This window comes from Cannabis sativa, chromosome 5, assembly GCF_029168945.1.
Source record: "Cannabis sativa cultivar Pink pepper isolate KNU-18-1 chromosome 5, ASM2916894v1, whole genome shotgun sequence".
Classification (NCBI taxonomy): Eukaryota; Viridiplantae; Streptophyta; class Magnoliopsida; order Rosales; family Cannabaceae; genus Cannabis; species Cannabis sativa.
Window position 1 is genome coordinate 57,521,681 of NC_083605.1, and position 17,169 is coordinate 57,538,849.

The 17,169-nt window shown below is 33.2% G+C and overlaps 2 protein-coding genes across 2 annotated transcripts; one reads left to right on the top strand and one right to left on the bottom strand.

Moving 5' to 3' along the window:
* The first annotated feature begins 8,920 nt into the window (after positions 1-8,920).
* On the top strand, positions 8,921-13,879 carry LOC115723711 (uncharacterized). The gene is made up of 10 exons (XM_061116552.1): positions 8,921-9,691; positions 9,893-9,970; positions 10,083-10,943; positions 11,093-11,383; positions 11,487-11,825; positions 11,931-12,011; positions 12,141-12,472; positions 12,580-12,709; positions 12,851-13,347; positions 13,480-13,879. The coding sequence occupies exons 1-10, from the start codon at positions 9,428-9,430 to the stop codon at positions 13,667-13,669; spliced, it is 3,063 nt and encodes a 1,020-aa protein (XP_060972535.1). The 5' UTR covers positions 8,921-9,427; the 3' UTR covers positions 13,670-13,879.
* A 96-nt stretch (positions 13,880-13,975) lies between these two features.
* LOC115723668 (uncharacterized) lies at positions 13,976-16,860 on the bottom strand. The gene is made up of 3 exons (XM_030653150.2): positions 15,988-16,860; positions 14,752-15,826; positions 13,976-14,619 (listed from the first exon to the last, which is right to left on the bottom strand). The coding sequence occupies exons 1-3, from the start codon at positions 16,806-16,808 to the stop codon at positions 14,188-14,190; spliced, it is 2,328 nt and encodes a 775-aa protein (XP_030509010.2). The 5' UTR covers positions 16,809-16,860; the 3' UTR covers positions 13,976-14,187.
* Between the last annotated feature and the right edge of the window lie 309 nt (positions 16,861-17,169).

Consider the following 17,169-nt stretch of genomic DNA (forward strand, 5'->3'; position numbering starts at 1 on the left):
AATAATAATTGAAAATTAATTAAAGTTGATTTTATTTAAACCAACTTTAGTTTGTAATTTTTCATTATTATAATATCGAATTTATATGATTATACAAAATACATATATTATTTTTTTTTAAATAATGAGCTTTTAATCAAGAGACATTCGATCTCCATTGTGGGTTTTACACCACGTTTGTTTTAGTGAGTAATCCTCCCTAATGGAGGAACGTTCATTAGCAATTTCGCACCGTTTAACCTCGCATGATAAGTAGTTTGTAAGTGTTTTGTATGGTATAGATCACCCTAATGGTGGCGACCATACTTGACTTGCAAGTTATGAAACAATGGTGGAAGCTCATAAGATAGAATTGCCTTGACTCTCGCCTAAATGGGACAACGCTGAATTCCAATCTTGATCGAATAAAAGGTTGTTAGAATGGTTATCATTTTAGATGAGCTGACAACTCTATTCAATGGATTATGCTTTGACTCTCGCCTAAACGGGACACTGTATCAGTTTGTTGAAATACCTTGGAAAATAAACTATGTTAGATTTAGTATTTCTATAATATATGTCATTACTTGTTATTTTCTAAATTGTGTATAAATTTATGAGTCAAAACCTTACTTCTGTTTTATTGATGTGTTGTAGTGTCATTATGAATAACCCACCCCCCGATCCTCTCTTAGTTACTATCTTAGCAAAAGAACTCTATAGTGTGAAAATGCATCCTGGTAGTTGCATTAACTCGCACCTGTTGATGATGAATCTGAAGTTCCAAAAGGCAAATCTACTGGGAATTGATTTATCAAGAGAACCATGGGTCCAACTTATCCTAAATAGTCTTCCTCCGGAGTATAATGAATTTGTTATCTCTTACATGATCAACAATTCTAACTCCTCCGACATGGACAAGCTCGAAGCAGAATTACGAGCCCATGAACGGAACTTGATTGCAATGGTTCCCCCTGGGTTTGCAATCAATAATCGAAGGAAAAGGACTAGGTATGAAGGATCTAGCAAAACTGCTTCTTCAAGTACAATTATCAGACATAATCTTCTATGTTCGAATTGTAATGGAAAGGGTCATCATGAAGAACGATGTCCCAGGCTTCTAAACAATTCAAACGAAGGTAATGCTTTTGTCTTTGAATCATGTGTTTTAGAGAACGACAAATCCATCTGGATTGTTGATTCTGGGTCTACTAACCATGTATGTTCTTCACTGCAGTTGCTTGAAACTTGGGAAAATCTGCTTCCAGGAGAGTTACAGCTTAAAGTTGGCAATGGCGAATTAGTATCGGTCAAAGCTAGAGGAAAAGCCCGCATCAAGTTTCAACAAAAATTTTTAATTTTAGAAAATGTTTTATTTATTCCAAACTTTAGTAGAAACTTGATTAGTGTCTCATGTTTGCAAACACAATCTTATATATTGAATTTTTCGAGTACAAATTGTTCAATTTCTCATAATGGATTTCAAATATGTGTTGCTATAATGGAACAAGGGCTTTATGTTTTAAGACCGAGTACTCAAATCTCACTAAATAGTGAACTTTTCAGTGTAGCTAGACCTAGAAACCTAAAAAGAAAAGAGATTGATAATGATGATCAAACTTATCTATGGCATTTACGTTTAGGTCATATAGGCTTTGATAGACTCAATAGGCTCACCAAAGACGGTCCATTGAAAAATGTCGTCCTAGGTGAACTGCCAGTATGCGAGTCCTGCCTAGAAGGAAAAATGACTAAACGTTCTTTCTCTGCAAAGGGAGAGCGTGCCAAAATCCCTCTAGGGTTAGTGCATTCCGATGTCTGCGGACCTTTGAATGTCAAAGCCCGAGGTGGTTATGAGTATTTTGTCACTTTCATTGACGATTTCTCTAGATATAGTTTTCTTTACCTAATGCAAAAGAAATCTGAAACGTTTGAAAAGTTTCAAGAATTTCATGCTTTGGCCCAAAACCAATTAGGTAAATCATTAAAGATCTTGCGAATCGATAGGGGTGGAGAATATATGGATATGCAGTTCAAAGATTATTTAATTGAACTTGGAATTGAATCCCAATACACTGCCCCAGCTACTCCACAACAAAATGGAGTTGCAGAAAGAAGAAATCGCACTCTTTTGGAAATGGTTAGGTCTATGCTGAGTTATTCAACTCTGTCTACGTCCTTCTGGGGATATGCTATACAGATGGGAAATGACATTCTAAATGTTGTTCCATCTAAAGCAGTCCCTAAGACACCCGTCGAACTTTGGAATGGTAGAACACCTAGTTTGCGCCATTACAGAATTTGGGGGTGCCCTGCTCATGTCTTAAGAAAGAAAGAAGGCAAACTTGAATCACGTACCGAAGTATGCATGTTTGTTGGAAATTCTAAAGAGACTAGGGGTGGACTATTTTATAGTCACAAGGATAATAAAGTGTTTGTTTCTACAAATGCTACTTTCCTTGAAGAGAACTATATTAAAGACTACAAACCGAAAAGTGAAGTTATTCTAGAGGAATTGCTATCAGATATAAGTCCTTCCAATGTTCCGTCCTCTTCCACTCGTGAAGAAGACGATCCCACTCCCTCAGTTGAACAAACTGAGAAATCTACTACTAAAGTTTCTGTTCAGAAGACAACCGTACCTCATCGTAGTGGGAGGGTTTCAACAAAACCTGCTCGTTATGGCTTGGATGGTGAAATCAATATGGTCGTAGGTGACGGTATTGATGACGATCCATTAACCTATAAACAGGCAATGGCTAGTCCGCAACGGAAACGATGGTCAGCCGGAATGGATTCAGAAATGGATTCCATGAAAAAGAACAAAGTCTGGGTATATGTAGACGCACCTGACGACTATCACCCGATAGGATGCAAGTGGGTTTACAAGAAGAAAAGAGGAGCTGGAGGCGAAGTCGAAACTTTTAAAGCTAGACTTGTAGCCAAGGGTTACACCCAAAGAGAAGGCGTGGACTATGAGGAAACTTTTAGTCCTGTTGCCATGCTCGAATCCATCCGAATTCTTCTCTCCATAGCTGCTGCTTTCGATTATGAAATCTGGCAAATGGATGTCAAGACTGCCTTCCTTAATGGGGTACTTGAAGAAACCATCTATATGGAGCAACCGGAAGGTTATGTTCTTCCTGGGCAAGAAAAGAAAGTTTGCAAGTTAAACAAGTCTATCTATGGACTTAAGCAAGCTTCTCGCTCATGGAACAAAAGGTTTGATGAAATCATCAAGACCTACGGCTTTCTTCAGAATGAAGATGAACCTTGTGTTTACCAACTCAAGGAAGACCAAATAGTAGTATTCCTGGTCCTTTATGTTGATGACATTTTGATCATTGGAAACAATGTCAAGAAAATGACTCACATTAAGGAATGGCTCAACACTCAATTCGAAATGAAAGATTTGGGTGAAGCAGCCTATGTTCTTGGTATTCAGATTATCAGAAACCGGAAGAACAGATCTCTTGCTCTCTCTCAAACTGCCTACATAGACAAAGTCTTAGAGAGATTCTTCATCAACAATGCCAATGGGGCAAACATGCCCTCTATATTTGGTATTCGTCTATCTAAGGAACAGTCACCCACTGATCCTCAAGAGATAGAGGACATGGCAAATATTCCCTATGCCTCTGCAGTTGGAAGTCTAATGTATGCAATGTTGTGCACTAGACCTGACATCTGTTATCTTTGTTGGAATTGTGAGCAGGTATCAGTCTAATCCAGGACAAGAACATTGGAATGCAGTTAAGTATATTCTGAAATACTTAAAGAGTACAAGGAATTTTGTGTTAGTCTACAAGGGTGGTGCTTTAAATCCCATAGGCTACACTGATTCAGATTTCCAGGCAAGTCTTGAAGACAGGAAATCAACATCTGGGATGGTGTTTACTCTTAGGGTGGAGCGGTGGTTTGGAGAAGTGCTAAACAAACCTCGATATCGGACTCAACTATGGAAGCTGAATACATAGCAGCAGCCGAAGCTGCTAAAGAACTTGTCTGGCTAAGAAAGTTCTTCACCAGCATAGGAGTTGTTCCTGGTATGGAAAAGCCTCTGGTACTACTCTGTGATAACAATGGAGCAATAGCAAACAGCAAAGAACCTCGAAGCCACAAGAGAAGCAAACACATTGAAAGGAAGTATCACATTATCAGAGAATACGTGGCAAGAGGGGATGTACTAGTTGAGAAAGTCGACACAGAGGACAACCTGGCTGATCCATTTACCAAAGTCTTGGCCGTGATAGCCTTTGAAAAGCACCGTCAGAATTTAGGATTAATTGATATGTACTAATTAGTTTTATATTAGTGCAAGTGGGAGTTTGTTAGGTTTTATGCCCTAAATAAAACTCCATTTCAATGTAATCTATTTTATTCAACATCAATAAAGAAACAGAAGTATTTTTCATTCATTTGTGTATGTTTTGGCTCACTTTATCGATTGCTTGTCTAATTGATTTATAAATTCATCTTAAACCCTTTTCACATACTTGATCATGTTTATTGTGCTGTCATCACATAGGAATAAAGTTTCCTAGATTTATCAGACACAGGGTTTTACTGATATGATAATCTACAACAAGAGTTTACTTGTATTTGGAGAAATACTATGTTCTTTCCAGAACATTGGTTAAAGTAAAGCTCAGGTTGGATGCATGGAGTATGCATTGGAAGGGACCGATATTGAACTTTGACTTAGATTTAATTAAACTTACCGTAAAATCTATTCAAGTCAATATCGCCAAGTTGATCCTAGATCAAATGATCTTAATCCTGTTATGATTAGGCTCAATCTTGAAAGGATATTCGTGTTCCTTTGAATTGTTAGTTAAGCCTACTTTTAGGTCAGGGTGATACATACTTTTTAGGGAACACGGTAGTGCAATTGAGTGGGAGCGCTAGCATAAACATGGAATCTATAGCTTCTATCTGGCAAATAGTAAGCAAAGGATGATTTCCTTCGAGCTTGACCAAACGAAAATAAATGGTGGAGATCTCATTTCACATAAGCTGAAATATCATTTATACAGGGTCAAGTGTTTTAAGGATAAAATACATAGTAGGGTGTTACGGTAATTTAATCCCTTTACTATGTAGATCATTCATATAGAGGATCATTGATCACATTAGGATTATAACAATGGATAACTAATGATGTGTCTATATGGTGGAACATATAGAGCATTCTATATACTGAGAGTGCAATTCTAAGTTCTATGCATGGATTCAACGAAGAATTAATAAGTTAGTGAATTTTAGTGCTAAATTCTTGATCTACTTATTGGAAGCTCAGTTATATAGACTCATGGTCCCCCCACTAGTTGAGATAATATTGCTTCTAAGACTCATGTAATTGGTTTTGATTAATCAATTATAATTCACGAATTAGACTATGTCTATTTGTGAAATTTTCACTAAGTAAGGGCCAAATTGTAAAGAAAGAGTTAATAGGGGCATATTTGTTAATTATGATACTTTGTATGGTTCAATTAATAAATATGATAAATGACAATATTATTTAATAATTATTTATAGTTATTAAATAGTTAGAATTGGCATTTAAATGATTGAATTAGGAAATTGGCATTTTTGAGAAAATCAGATACAAAAGGTGGTAAAATTGCAAAATTGCAAAAATCAAGGCCCAGTCCACCTAGCCAGGGCCGGCCACCTATGTTATCTTTTTTAAATGATTTTTTCATTATTTTAATGCCATATAATTCAAATCTAACCCTAGTGGAATGCTATAAATAGATAGTGAAGGCTTCAGGAAAATTACACTTTCTGAATCAGAAAAAACTGAGCCTCCACTCTCTTCTCTAGCCGCCACTCTCTCTCTCTATTCTTCACCTATATTTCGAACCTCTCTTATTGATTAGAGTAGTGCCCACACACATCAAGCAATACCTCAATCATAGTGAGGAAGATCGTGAAGAAAGATCATCAGCAAAGGAGATACAACATCAAGGATTCAGAGAAGAAGATCCAGGTTCAGATCTTGATAATACTCTGCTACAGAAAGGAATCAAGGGTTAGAGATCTGAACGGAAGGAGTCATTATATTCTGCTGCACCCAATGTAAGGTTTCTTAAACTTTATATGTGTTTAATTTATCGTTTTAGAAAGTTCATATTTAGGATGTTAATAAACATACTTGTGAGTAGATCTAAGATCCTGGTAAAATAATATCCAACAGCCACCATTAGGGTGATCTATACCGTATAAACACTTACAAACTACTTATCTTTCGAGATTAAACGGTGTAAAATTACTAATGAACGTTCCTCTATGAGGAAAGATTACTCACTAAAACAAACGCGATGTAAAACCAACAATGGAGATCGAATATCTTAATAATAATAAAGCTCATTCTTTAAAATTTATTTTCTTTATTATTCTAATAAATATATTCATTAAATATCAAATTTAGATTTTAAAAAAAATCCAAAAAAATAAGAATTTAATATAATATTTATAAAATTACACTTAGATGGTGATTGAAATAAAATTAATTATTTCCATCTTAGTAGTAATCTTAAATATAAATATTAAGGAAATTAATTTAAGTTGTATTAAATTAATAAGCAACTTAAAAATTTCCTTGAGAATATATTTATTGTATTCAAAAAATAAAGTATAAAAACTATACAAATTTCGAAAATAATAAAACTTAGAAAAAAAATACTTCAAGCAAAAATATCACCTATCTAGATTTTCTTTTGACTAGTTAATTCAATTTCTAATAATATATTTTAATCCATTTATTTTAAATTAATCAATTGATGAAAAAATCATTGATTGATTGAAGTTGATCCAAGAATTAATTAAAATAAATAATTAATTTACAACTCAATCTATTTTTCAAGATAAATTCAAAAATATTGCATAATTAAAATGCAATTTTTGAAATTGATTAATAAAATAAAGAAAAAATATATATTGAAAATTATTTAAATTTAAGTTAAAAAATTAAATTTCAACCTAAAAATAATTTTCTATTTAATTAAGTGTCATGAAAAATAAATATTTAAGTATCATGATGAAAATCAACTTAGATATTTAAATTTTTCAATTTAATTAAATGTATTAAATTCAAGAAATAAATAATTGAGTGTAGAGAAGGCTTAATTATTAATTTCTAGTTTAATACTACGAAAAATATACTTAAAATAAATTGTACCAAAATTAATTATTTAAATAATTAATTTCACAATGTATAATATTTTCCTATTTAATATTAGAAATAATAAATAGTCTAGAAATAACTATCTAGAAAATATCTTATTTGACTAAGTATCTTTTCAAAAATAAATTTGAAAAATATCTAATTTAAGTTGTTTAGAAAAATCTAAAATTTAAATAATTTCAATTTTAGATTTAATTAAATATCAAAAATTAAGTTGTAACCACTTAATTTGAAAAATATTCCATTTTAAGTTCAAAACTAACTTAAAAAAATATCTTAAGAATCTTTAATAACTAATGCCTAGGATTCCTCAACTTAATTTAAAATTTAAATAAAATATTCAAATTTAAGTTAGATATGAAAAATCAGTTAAAATAACTAATTTATAACTTAAATAGGAATATTTAATTAAATAAGCTTCAGAAAGAATCTAGTTAGTTAAAATTCTTTATTTAATTAAATACAAGAAAAATACAAATAGTTTGTCTAGAAATAATATCTAAAACTAAAAGTGCTTTTCTTAAAATTAACTTTAAAATATTAAAATGAAAATAAATTTTTATATATTGTAAAAGTTAATTATGTTGCTAATTCAATTTTATTAGGTCAAACTAATATAATTAACCTAGTACAGTTATTCAAATCAGGCAAATGGGCTTTCACAATTGGGGTAGTTCATGTGAGGGGGTGCTGAGTTCAGTATGTCGTACCCACTTCTATGGCTCCCAACTCTCACACAAGGCCCAAAAGAGAGGAATTTAACCTTAAAATAAATAACTGTTATTAATTGAATAGGTCCAAAAACTAAATGGACCTAAATAAAATCTATCATGGTGTGACATTTTATTTAGCAACAACCTATGTGCATCTATATAATAAAATAAACATATAGGCTCACACAGGCACACCCTTGGATGGGTCCTATCATGTTGCTAGGTCATACACAGATGAAAGAAGATTTTAAAATTTACCTGTTACAAATTATTAACTTGACCAAGGGAGCCATCAGATCATTAGATCTGGCGAAAAGTTAACCATGGCTATTTGCAATCAAGTAATAATAGGTTTTAAAAAACTTACACACATGCTAAAACCACATACTCTTGCAACAAGGTTAGCTGGATAGTTGGAAGTAGGATTTATTTAATTTTAAATAATTAAATTTCGAAAATAAAATAATTAAATAAATAAATAAAAATAAAATTCAATTTTCGAAAAAAAATTTAAAAATTAAAAAAATATATATTTTCGAAAATAAAAATAAAATAATATAAATTTAATTTCGAAATTATTTAAAATAAATATTTAAAATTAAACCTACAATTTTGAAAAATTAGGTTTCAACTAACCTAAATATCATTTCAAAATTTGCTAACTACTTTTAAAAAAAATTAAATGTTATTTTATAAATAAAAATTAAATAAAAATTAAAAAAGATAAATTAAATATCTTTTTCAGATATTAAATTTAATTTAAATAAATAAAATAACAAAATTTAAAAGTTAGCAAAATATCTTACATCTATTTAAAATTTCATCATTATAGTTATCTTATTTTAAATTTAAATAAGGTCAAATTATTTTTTAAAAAAAATTTAATTTAAAAAATTTAAAATCTGACCTTAAATTTAAAAATAAGATAAGATATAATCAAATTTAAAAATAAGATAGATAATTAAGCAAAAAAGATAAATATTTACTAATTTCAAATTCAAATTGCACTAATATCATTAATTAAATTAAAAAAAATAGGGAAATTTACACCCTATACTGTTTTTTCCCAATTTATAACTTTTTTACTGTTGCACGGCATTTTCAACATTTATACTTTTTTTTTTTTTTTTTTTTTGGCAGTTTACTGCCTTTAAAACTTTAGCCGCTTGATGTGAGTGGTGTTTGTTTTCATTGCCACTTGTCACGATAGGGTTTTGCCACGTTTTTTTTTCTTTTTTATAAAAAAAAAGTAATTGTTTTGATTTTGACGGTTATGTGTTATGATGAAAAAGTGTTGTATTTATGTATTTTTCTTTTATTTTTTTCATATTATTTTCGAATCTAAATTTTGTAATTGGTATTCTCTCTCATTTCAACTGTTCATCTTCTTCCCCATTTTCCAGTTTGCTTAGACGGTTGTAATAGTGGGTAGTTTTTTCATTTTAAAAATTTTCAAATCCCATCCCACTATCTTAAACTTCCCTCTCATTTTCCCTCCCATTTTTATTATTTTTGTCTATAAATACCTTCATAGTTCTTCATAATGGCCGTTACTCGTTCATCACCATCTCCGGCCAAAGTTACAAAACCCAGAAAACAATCCCAGAAAACCAGACCCAAATCAAAAATGGGTAAAAAAAATCTGAAAGAGAACCCTCCTAGCCCCACTTCCCCTTCTGTTAAGAGAAAAACCATTGCTGGACCTTCGAAGAACACTAGAGGAAAAAGACCTCGAACTGTTGTTGAAAATTCAGACTCAGATTTTGAGTTGGATTCTGAATTTCTTAAGTCGCCTGTTTCTGTTAAGGTATTTTACTATTTATCTGTTGTTGTTTTTGGGGTTTTTTGTTTTTTGGTTAAATTCGATATTTGAGGTTCATATTTCTGGGTATTTGTTTGTTTTTGTTTATGTATTTGTAATTGTTTTATATATATTGTTCGATTTATTTTTGTGTTTTTGTTAATTTTTTTTTTGTTGTTTTGTTGGTGTTGGTATTTTTTATTTTAGGGCAAGGGTAAATCCCCTGTGAAGGTGTTGCCATCATCAGGTGTTTCTGAAGAAATTCCTGTTAATAGGACGGTTGAGGTTTGTGATGTTATGCATTCGGTTCTATGTTTTTTGGTTGTTTTTTTGTTGTTGTTATTTTCGTATTGTTTTTTTGGTGTTTTATCAGTGTTTTCATTGTTCTGTTTTTTAGGATTGGGAATGCAAGTACACTCGATCTCAATTTTATCATTCTAGAGTAGTAACATCTGGTTATTACTCTGTTCTTGGTGACATTAAGAGAATTTTAACTGAAAGGCAATTGGAAATTTTTTCAAAATCTGTGTTTGGTTATTTTCTTCGAATTCCTGAGTACATAATTCATTACCAATTGCTGCATTGTTTGCTGTTGAGGGAGGTTCAGCAGCCTAATGGGTTGGAGTTTTGGGTTTGTGTCCAAGGGAAATACCTTAGGTTTAGTATTGAAGAGTTTGCGTTGGTCACGGGGTTAGATTGTCATGTTGATTCTGATTTTTATAAGTTTAAGCAAGATGATAATGAATTGGTCAAATCTTGTTTTAAGGGGTACAAAAAAATTACCAAGGCTGCTATTCAGACTGCTTTTATTGCTGACAATCTTAAGGATAACGACGATCTTGCAGTGAAGTTGGCTGTATTGTATTTTGTGCAGTGTTATTTGTTAGGTGGTCCCCCGGGTAAAGTTGTTTCGTTTGAGGAAATAGATGTTGTGGATAGTGGTCGATATAATGAATTTGGGTGGGGCAAGCATTGTTTTGATATCACTATGCATTCTTTGAAGGGTAAGATAGATTCTGGTTATAAGAGGGTAGTTCGTAGTGACGAGGATGGTGGGTATTACAGGTTATTGGGTTTTCCTTTGGCTATTCAATTCTGGTTTTTCGAGTGTTGCCCGTATGTTATTGGGAAACTATCCTTGTACTCAAATGTTGGCATTCCAAGGATCTTGAATTGGCCTAAATTACCCAAGGACAAGGAGGGTATGGTGAAAATGGATGTCATGAACACCCTCATTTTCGATCGGTCTTTGAAAGAGGTAATCCTGTTGTTTTTTATTATTTTTTCACTGTTGTTTTAATGTTGTTTTTGTATACATTATTTACACTTTATGTTTTTATTGTTGTTGTTATTTTATAATTTCAGTTTCATGTGCATATTGTTTTTTGTTGGTTTTTGTTGTTTCAGTTAAAATTAAGAAACCTCACTCCAACTTCCGTTGAGAGATTGAGTTTGAGCCTCACTGATTTTTTCTCTGGTGAGACTACTCCCGAGGCTGTGAAATTCAAAATTAAAGGTGGTTCCAAGCCTGCTGGTCAACCTGGCTTGATGGGTTCTTCTTCATCAACTGCTCATGAGAATGTCTCCCGAGTTGAGTTTGAGGAATTTAAAAAGTGTTTATCTGTTGTTGTCAGCCAGCAAGGGATTCTTATGAAATCTGTTGCTGAGATGAACAAGAAGCTGGACATTCTTATTGAGGTTTTTTTTTTTAAAATTGTCATTACTTTTTCTGTTATTTTTTTAATAGTGTTTTTATGTTGTTTTATACAGTTACTTATGTTTATTCTTTTTTTCTTCTCAGTCATCCCAAGGTGGTCCCACTCACAATGGATCTCAGTCTGAAGATGCTCTTCGTACTTCAGAAAATGAGGATGATGAAGATTCCACTTCGGAGGAAGACGAGGATGATAAATTCGACGATGACAAAGGAGATGATCATCATGACGATGAAACTGATGATGATGATGATGATGCAGGTGGAGATGGTGTTGGTGCTGGTCAGGATGAGGCTCACACGGGCGATGTTCGTAACGATGAGGGTGTTGTTGTCCCCGCGGTTGTTTCGAGGGATGATGATACCGGCAAGGTCGATGATGCCAAGAATTCTGAAACTGTGGAACCTATTGCAGAGATCAAACAGGTGTGTTTCTTGTTTGGACATCATTTTTGGTTTGTGCTTTTTTTTGTGTGTTTCTGTGTTTTGTGTTTGTTTTAATAGTGTTTTACTGTTTTTTTTTGTTATCAGCCTGACCAGTCTCAAGGTGGGGAGGAGAACATTGATGTTGATGCAACAATTGCATCTGCTGTTAAAGCTGTGGAGAATTTGGTTTGTGTTTATGTTTTTTTTTTTAATATTTGTATTTATTTGGTATTATATTGTTGTTTTTATGGTGTTTTAATTGTACTGTTTGAAATTAAAACATAAGTCTTTTTATTTATCCTTTCTCTTTTTTAGATTGGTTCCTCAACTCATGCCCCTGCTCCTGTTGACACTTCTGAGAAGACTAATCTTGAAATGGTTGTTTTTCAAGAGACTCCTATTTTACGTCCTCAAAAGAGGGATCGGAAGAAAGGAGCTGTTTTGAAATCCCCATTCATTGAGCTTGCTTCTGGTGCATCTAAATCAGGTTCATCCTCGGTTTCTCCTGATGATTCTGTGTATAAGGTCGTTAAATATGTGCGTGGTTTGTGCCCGTTGGACAACAAGATTGGTGAACCTGTTGATCCGCAATTGGAAGCTGATTTTGTCAAGTGGGTTGATTCAGGTCTTAGAAAGCACAAATCTAAGTAAGTATTTTTGTATGTGTTTTCAGTTGTATATCTGTTATTGTTTTCTATTTTTTTTTTATTTTTTCATTTCTGTTTTGATATTTTTTTAATTTTTTTTTTTTTAGCACAACAACGAATGTGTATTGTAAGGGTAAGGACACTATATTTCCGCCATTTCGTTTTGGTGTTGAGGACATCAGCAACAAGATGTGGTTTCACAACCTTGCCTACCCTAATTGTTTCCTTACCAATTCTGTAAGTTTTTTTTTTATTATTATTATTATTTTACATATTATTTTCTTTATCTATTTTTTTTAATGTTTTTAAGTGTTGTTCTGTTAGTTTTTCATAAGTTTGAATGTTTTTTCACTTACTTTTTTTTATCTGTTTGTTCAGCACATTGACATCATTTTCTATTATCTTCGTAAGAAAATAATGTACTCAGCCGAGCCGAAAATCAAAGTCACCACAACTGATTGCCTCTTTTGTTCTAGCATAACAACTTTGTATGAGAGGTTTGTTGAGAAAAACAACGATATATCGGTGTTGTCTCTTTCTCACAATGTGGCCCAGTACATTCAAGGTGGTAAGATATTATGTGCCACTCCTTGGCATTTGGTTGATCATGTTGTTATGCCTATCAATGTAAAATTACAGGATCATTGGATTTGTGGTCGTCTTAACATAGTTGACAGGCGCATATATCTGTACAATTCATTGCGTTCTGGGAGGTATATGACTGCTGCCAAAGAGGCTTGCAAGCCTTTCTCTGTTATTTTACCATATTACTTCTCTATGTTAGACTTCAAAGGCCTTCGCAACGAAACTAAGTTTAGCACTATGGAACCGTTCCCTATTGTTGCTGTTGATGGTTTACCCGAGCAGGTCACAGCGTAAGTTTTATGTTTAGTGTTCAATGTTTTTTCACTGGTTGTTTGTATTTTTATTTTTTTGTTGTTGACTTTGTTTTTTATCAGTGTTATCATAGTGTCTATTTTTGTGTTTTATTGTTTTTTTTTTTCCAGTGATTGTGGTGTTTTTGTTGCATCATTTGCTGAGTATTTCATTGATGGCAAACCCATCCCATCCTCTGATTTTGATGTGGAAATTCACCGCGATCGTTTGGCTGCGTTATTTTATCAGTATGGGATGAAGAAGCAAACTGAGAACATTGAAAGTGAATCCGAGGCCCCTCCCAGCCTTCCCAAGAAGTGATTTGCTTTTTCAATCAGACTGTTATTGTTCTTATAGTTTTTTAATGTTGTTTTAATGTTTTTCTTGTTGTTTTTCGTAAACAAACATTGGTGTTCTGTTGTTTTTCCTTACGCTTTGTGTGGACAATATGTAATCTTTTATTTTTGTATGTTTTTTCTTATTATTTTTATGTACAAACAAGTTGGTATGTTAAAGTTGTTTGTTTTTTCATTTCAGATCCATTCTTTTTTTGTTTTTTTTTTTCTTATAGTTTCTCTGTTTTTTTGAATCCAAATATTCATTTCACTATTAAAAGCACAAACTGTTTCAATAACAAACTTCATATATATATTCAATTTAGTATCCAACATCTTTTAATATCCAATCTAGAGTATCAACAATTCCCAATGTAATCAATGTTTTTCAAATAAAAAACTGTATTCCCTGTGTATTTCAGAAATTTAAATTCCTCAATATCTAATTCTCATAACGTAAGTGTAGTTTTCTTTTGTTGTTTCACTGTTGTTCTGTTGTTGTTTTCATTCCCTTCTACGTCTTCTGCTGCATGTTCTTTTGTTATGCCCCAGTTCTCCACATTTGCTGCACTTGTTGTGTTGATCCCTTTCCCATCCAGCCTTCCTTCTTAATGTTTTTGGTCTTCCTGATTTTACTCTTTCATGTGGAGGCAAGACTGTAATATTTTTCACTTCTTCCGGTACCTCCCATTCACTTTGGTGTCCTATTGGGTAAACTGTCCCTGAATAAGTTGCCAGCCAATTTTTTTTTGTGTAGTAATCTGAACAGTAGGTGTACGGGTCCATGTTCATCTCCCTCATCACGGCCACTGCGTGCCCGCATGGCATTTCATCTATTTGGAACCTGTTGCACGTGCATGTTCTTTTTTCTAGGTCTACTTCCCACGATTCTTTCATTCTTGTTACCTCAAACAAGTAATCTGTTGTTGCTTTAACCTGTTTTAAATTTTATTGAAAAAAAAAAATCAAACCTAGCTGTAATTCATACAACAACAATACAAAACTATTGAAACAGCACTACAACAACACTACAACACTACAAAAAAAAAAACATAATTAATATTTTACCTCCAGATTCAATGAGTATGTGTAATTCTTCAACAGTATGTCTTCTCCAGTTGGTGATAGCTTAGTGAAGGTGTTTTGTGCTTTTGTCCTATTAGTATGCGTCCATTGTTGCACCAATGCTCTCAAGCATTCTAGCAGCGTTGTAATGGGTAGCTCCCTTGCTGCCAAATTTGCAGCGTTCAGTGATTCTGATATGTTTGATGTCATTGTGGAATACCTCTTGTTTTGGCTATGAATTCTTGACCACTTTTCATACCCGATTTTTTTGAGGTAAGGTCTTATGCGTTTGTCCAATCCATCCAATTCAGCCATGTGGAACTCGAATTGCTTTTCTGTGTAGGCTTTCACTGCTCCAAAGAATGGCAGATTGTATTTGGCAGCATGTTGTTTGAAGCTTGTTTTAAGGTTGCTCAAAATGTGGTAACCGCAGTAACTGTGTGCAATTTCTGGATAGATTTCTCTCGCTGCTTTGATGAGGCTTTCATTTCTGTCTGAAATTAGGCATTGGTGTTCCCGTACACCATACGCTTCTTTAAATTTTTTGAAGAACCATTTCCAAGATTGGTCATTCTCAGAATCTGCAACACAAAACGCTAGTGGAAAAATATGACCTGCTGCATCTTGTGTGCATGCGCACAACAAAGTTCCCCCATAAGCTGCTTTGAGGAACGTTCCGTCCACAACAACTATCGGTCTGCATGCTCCCCACCCTTTTATGGATGCATCCAACGCCATGAAAACAAAGAGCAAGCTGTTGTCTTCTGCCGTTTTCAGATCCACAAATGATCCAGGGTTTGTTTTTTCCACCATGTGTAAGAAACTCGGTATTAGGCTGTACGAGTCACTAGCATTTCCTCTCAAGTCGTTTACTGCATGTTCCTTACTTCTCCAAGCTTTCATATAGTTCATTTTGATGCCAAATCTGTATTTCAACTCCCCTTTTATGTCCATCGCTGTTGCCTTGGTCTTTATGTTCAAGAACTTCGGTTTTATGCATTCCCCTATCAGTTTCGATGTTGCTTGCCTTTGGTCTTCATGCCTTATATTTATGGGGCATGTGTGCATATTTGAGAACCTATTGAAAAAAAAAAAAAACAACAAAAACAACATTAAAAAAATATTAAAACAAAACTGTTGCAGATACCAATCATGTGTATTTCAGTACAAATTGTGAAAACAGGTCATTTGTTAAGGATGCCAAAAAAAACAACATTACAAAACTATTAAAAAACAAACCTCCTGATTATGAATGTGTTTGTTGGCCCATTTCTCGATGCTCTTAGTGACCAATTGCAGCTTTCATAAACACATTTCAGACTGTATTCTTGAGAGCAGGACTTCCACACTTTGTACTGAAAGTTGTTTTTGATTGCGTAGTAGCTGAGGACATTTTTTAGTGTTTCTTTGTCTTTGTATGCCTGTCCTTTTTCCACTTCGGGGTGTTGCTTGTCTGTTATTAACTTTGCATTGTTGATGTCAATTTCTGGATCCAGTTTTTTACTGGTGTTTTCAAGTTGTTCCACCATTTCTTCAGCAACCAGATTTGCATAGTCAATTATGTCGAATTTGTCCTCCTCATCTTCTATTGTTTCTGACTTTTCCCCTTCTACTGTTTGCTGTCCTGTTGTGTACGATTCTGTTGTTGTTATGTTGTTTTCAAGCGTTGTTGTGTTGTTTTCGATCATTGCGACATTATATTCATTCGGTGTTGTTGTGGATATCGAATTTGGTGTTGCAGCACGTGTTTTGTTGTTGTTTTCCTGGTTCACACATAGTGGATATGTTGTGAAATCTGTTTCCTTCATTTTCAATTCCAAGTAAAAGTAGAGGCTTCGATCGTTGCATATTTTGATCGGTGGTATTCCTTCTTTAGCTTGGTACTGTATTTGTAGTGTTGTGCTGGTGTTTTCGCACCCCAATGAAGTAACCAGTATTTGCAGTAGCTCTTCGTACTTGCATTTTGTTGGTATGAATTCTCCACTAGCCACATAGTTCTCATAATTGTGATCTTCATTCCATTGTCCATTGCTCTTGATGAGTACTGGTACACGTTCCATTACCTGTCATTCCAGGGTCTTACTTAATGTTAAAACAATTGTATAACAACAATAAAACAATAGCAAAACAACTTAAAAAAAAATCAACAAAAAAAAAAACAACAACAATAAAACAACACAAAAACAACCAAACAGAAATACCCATTATTTTTTTTAAAGTTTTTATTATTATATTTGTCTGATACATATATTTATGAATGTTGTTGTAGTACTGACCGCAAAACAACATTTGAACAACCCTGATGTTGTGTTTGAATAATTGTTCCAATTTATCGATTTTTTTTTTTCGAAATCATTTTGTGTTGCAAACATCAAATTAACAATAGAACAACCCTCATTTATGTTTTTGCATCATAAATTA

What these genes read in the sequence shown, in the direction of transcription:
- LOC115723711 (XM_061116552.1), top strand. Translation starts at nt 9,428, where the DNA reads ATGGCCGTTACTCGTTCATCACCATCTCCGGCCAAAGTTACAAAACCC. An exon ending in AGTCGCCTGTTTCTGTTAAG is followed by an intron (nt 9,692 to 9,892) that starts GTATTTTACTAT and finishes TTTTTATTTTAG; the next exon opens with GGCAAGGGTAAATCCCCTGT. An exon ending in CTTAGAAAGCACAAATCTAA is followed by an intron (nt 12,473 to 12,579) that starts GTAAGTATTTTT and finishes TTTTTTTTTTAG; the next exon opens with CACAACAACGAATGTGTATT.
- LOC115723668 (XM_030653150.2), bottom strand. Translation starts at nt 16,808, where the DNA reads ATGGAACGTGTACCAGTACTCATCAAGAGCAATGGACAATGGAATGAA. An exon ending in AACACATTCATAATCAGGAG is followed by an intron (nt 15,827 to 15,987) that starts GTTTGTTTTTTA and finishes TTTTTTCAATAG; the next exon opens with GTTCTCAAATATGCACACAT. An exon ending in CATACTCATTGAATCTGGAG is followed by an intron (nt 14,620 to 14,751) that starts GTAAAATATTAA and finishes AATTTAAAACAG; the next exon opens with GTTAAAGCAACAACAGATTA.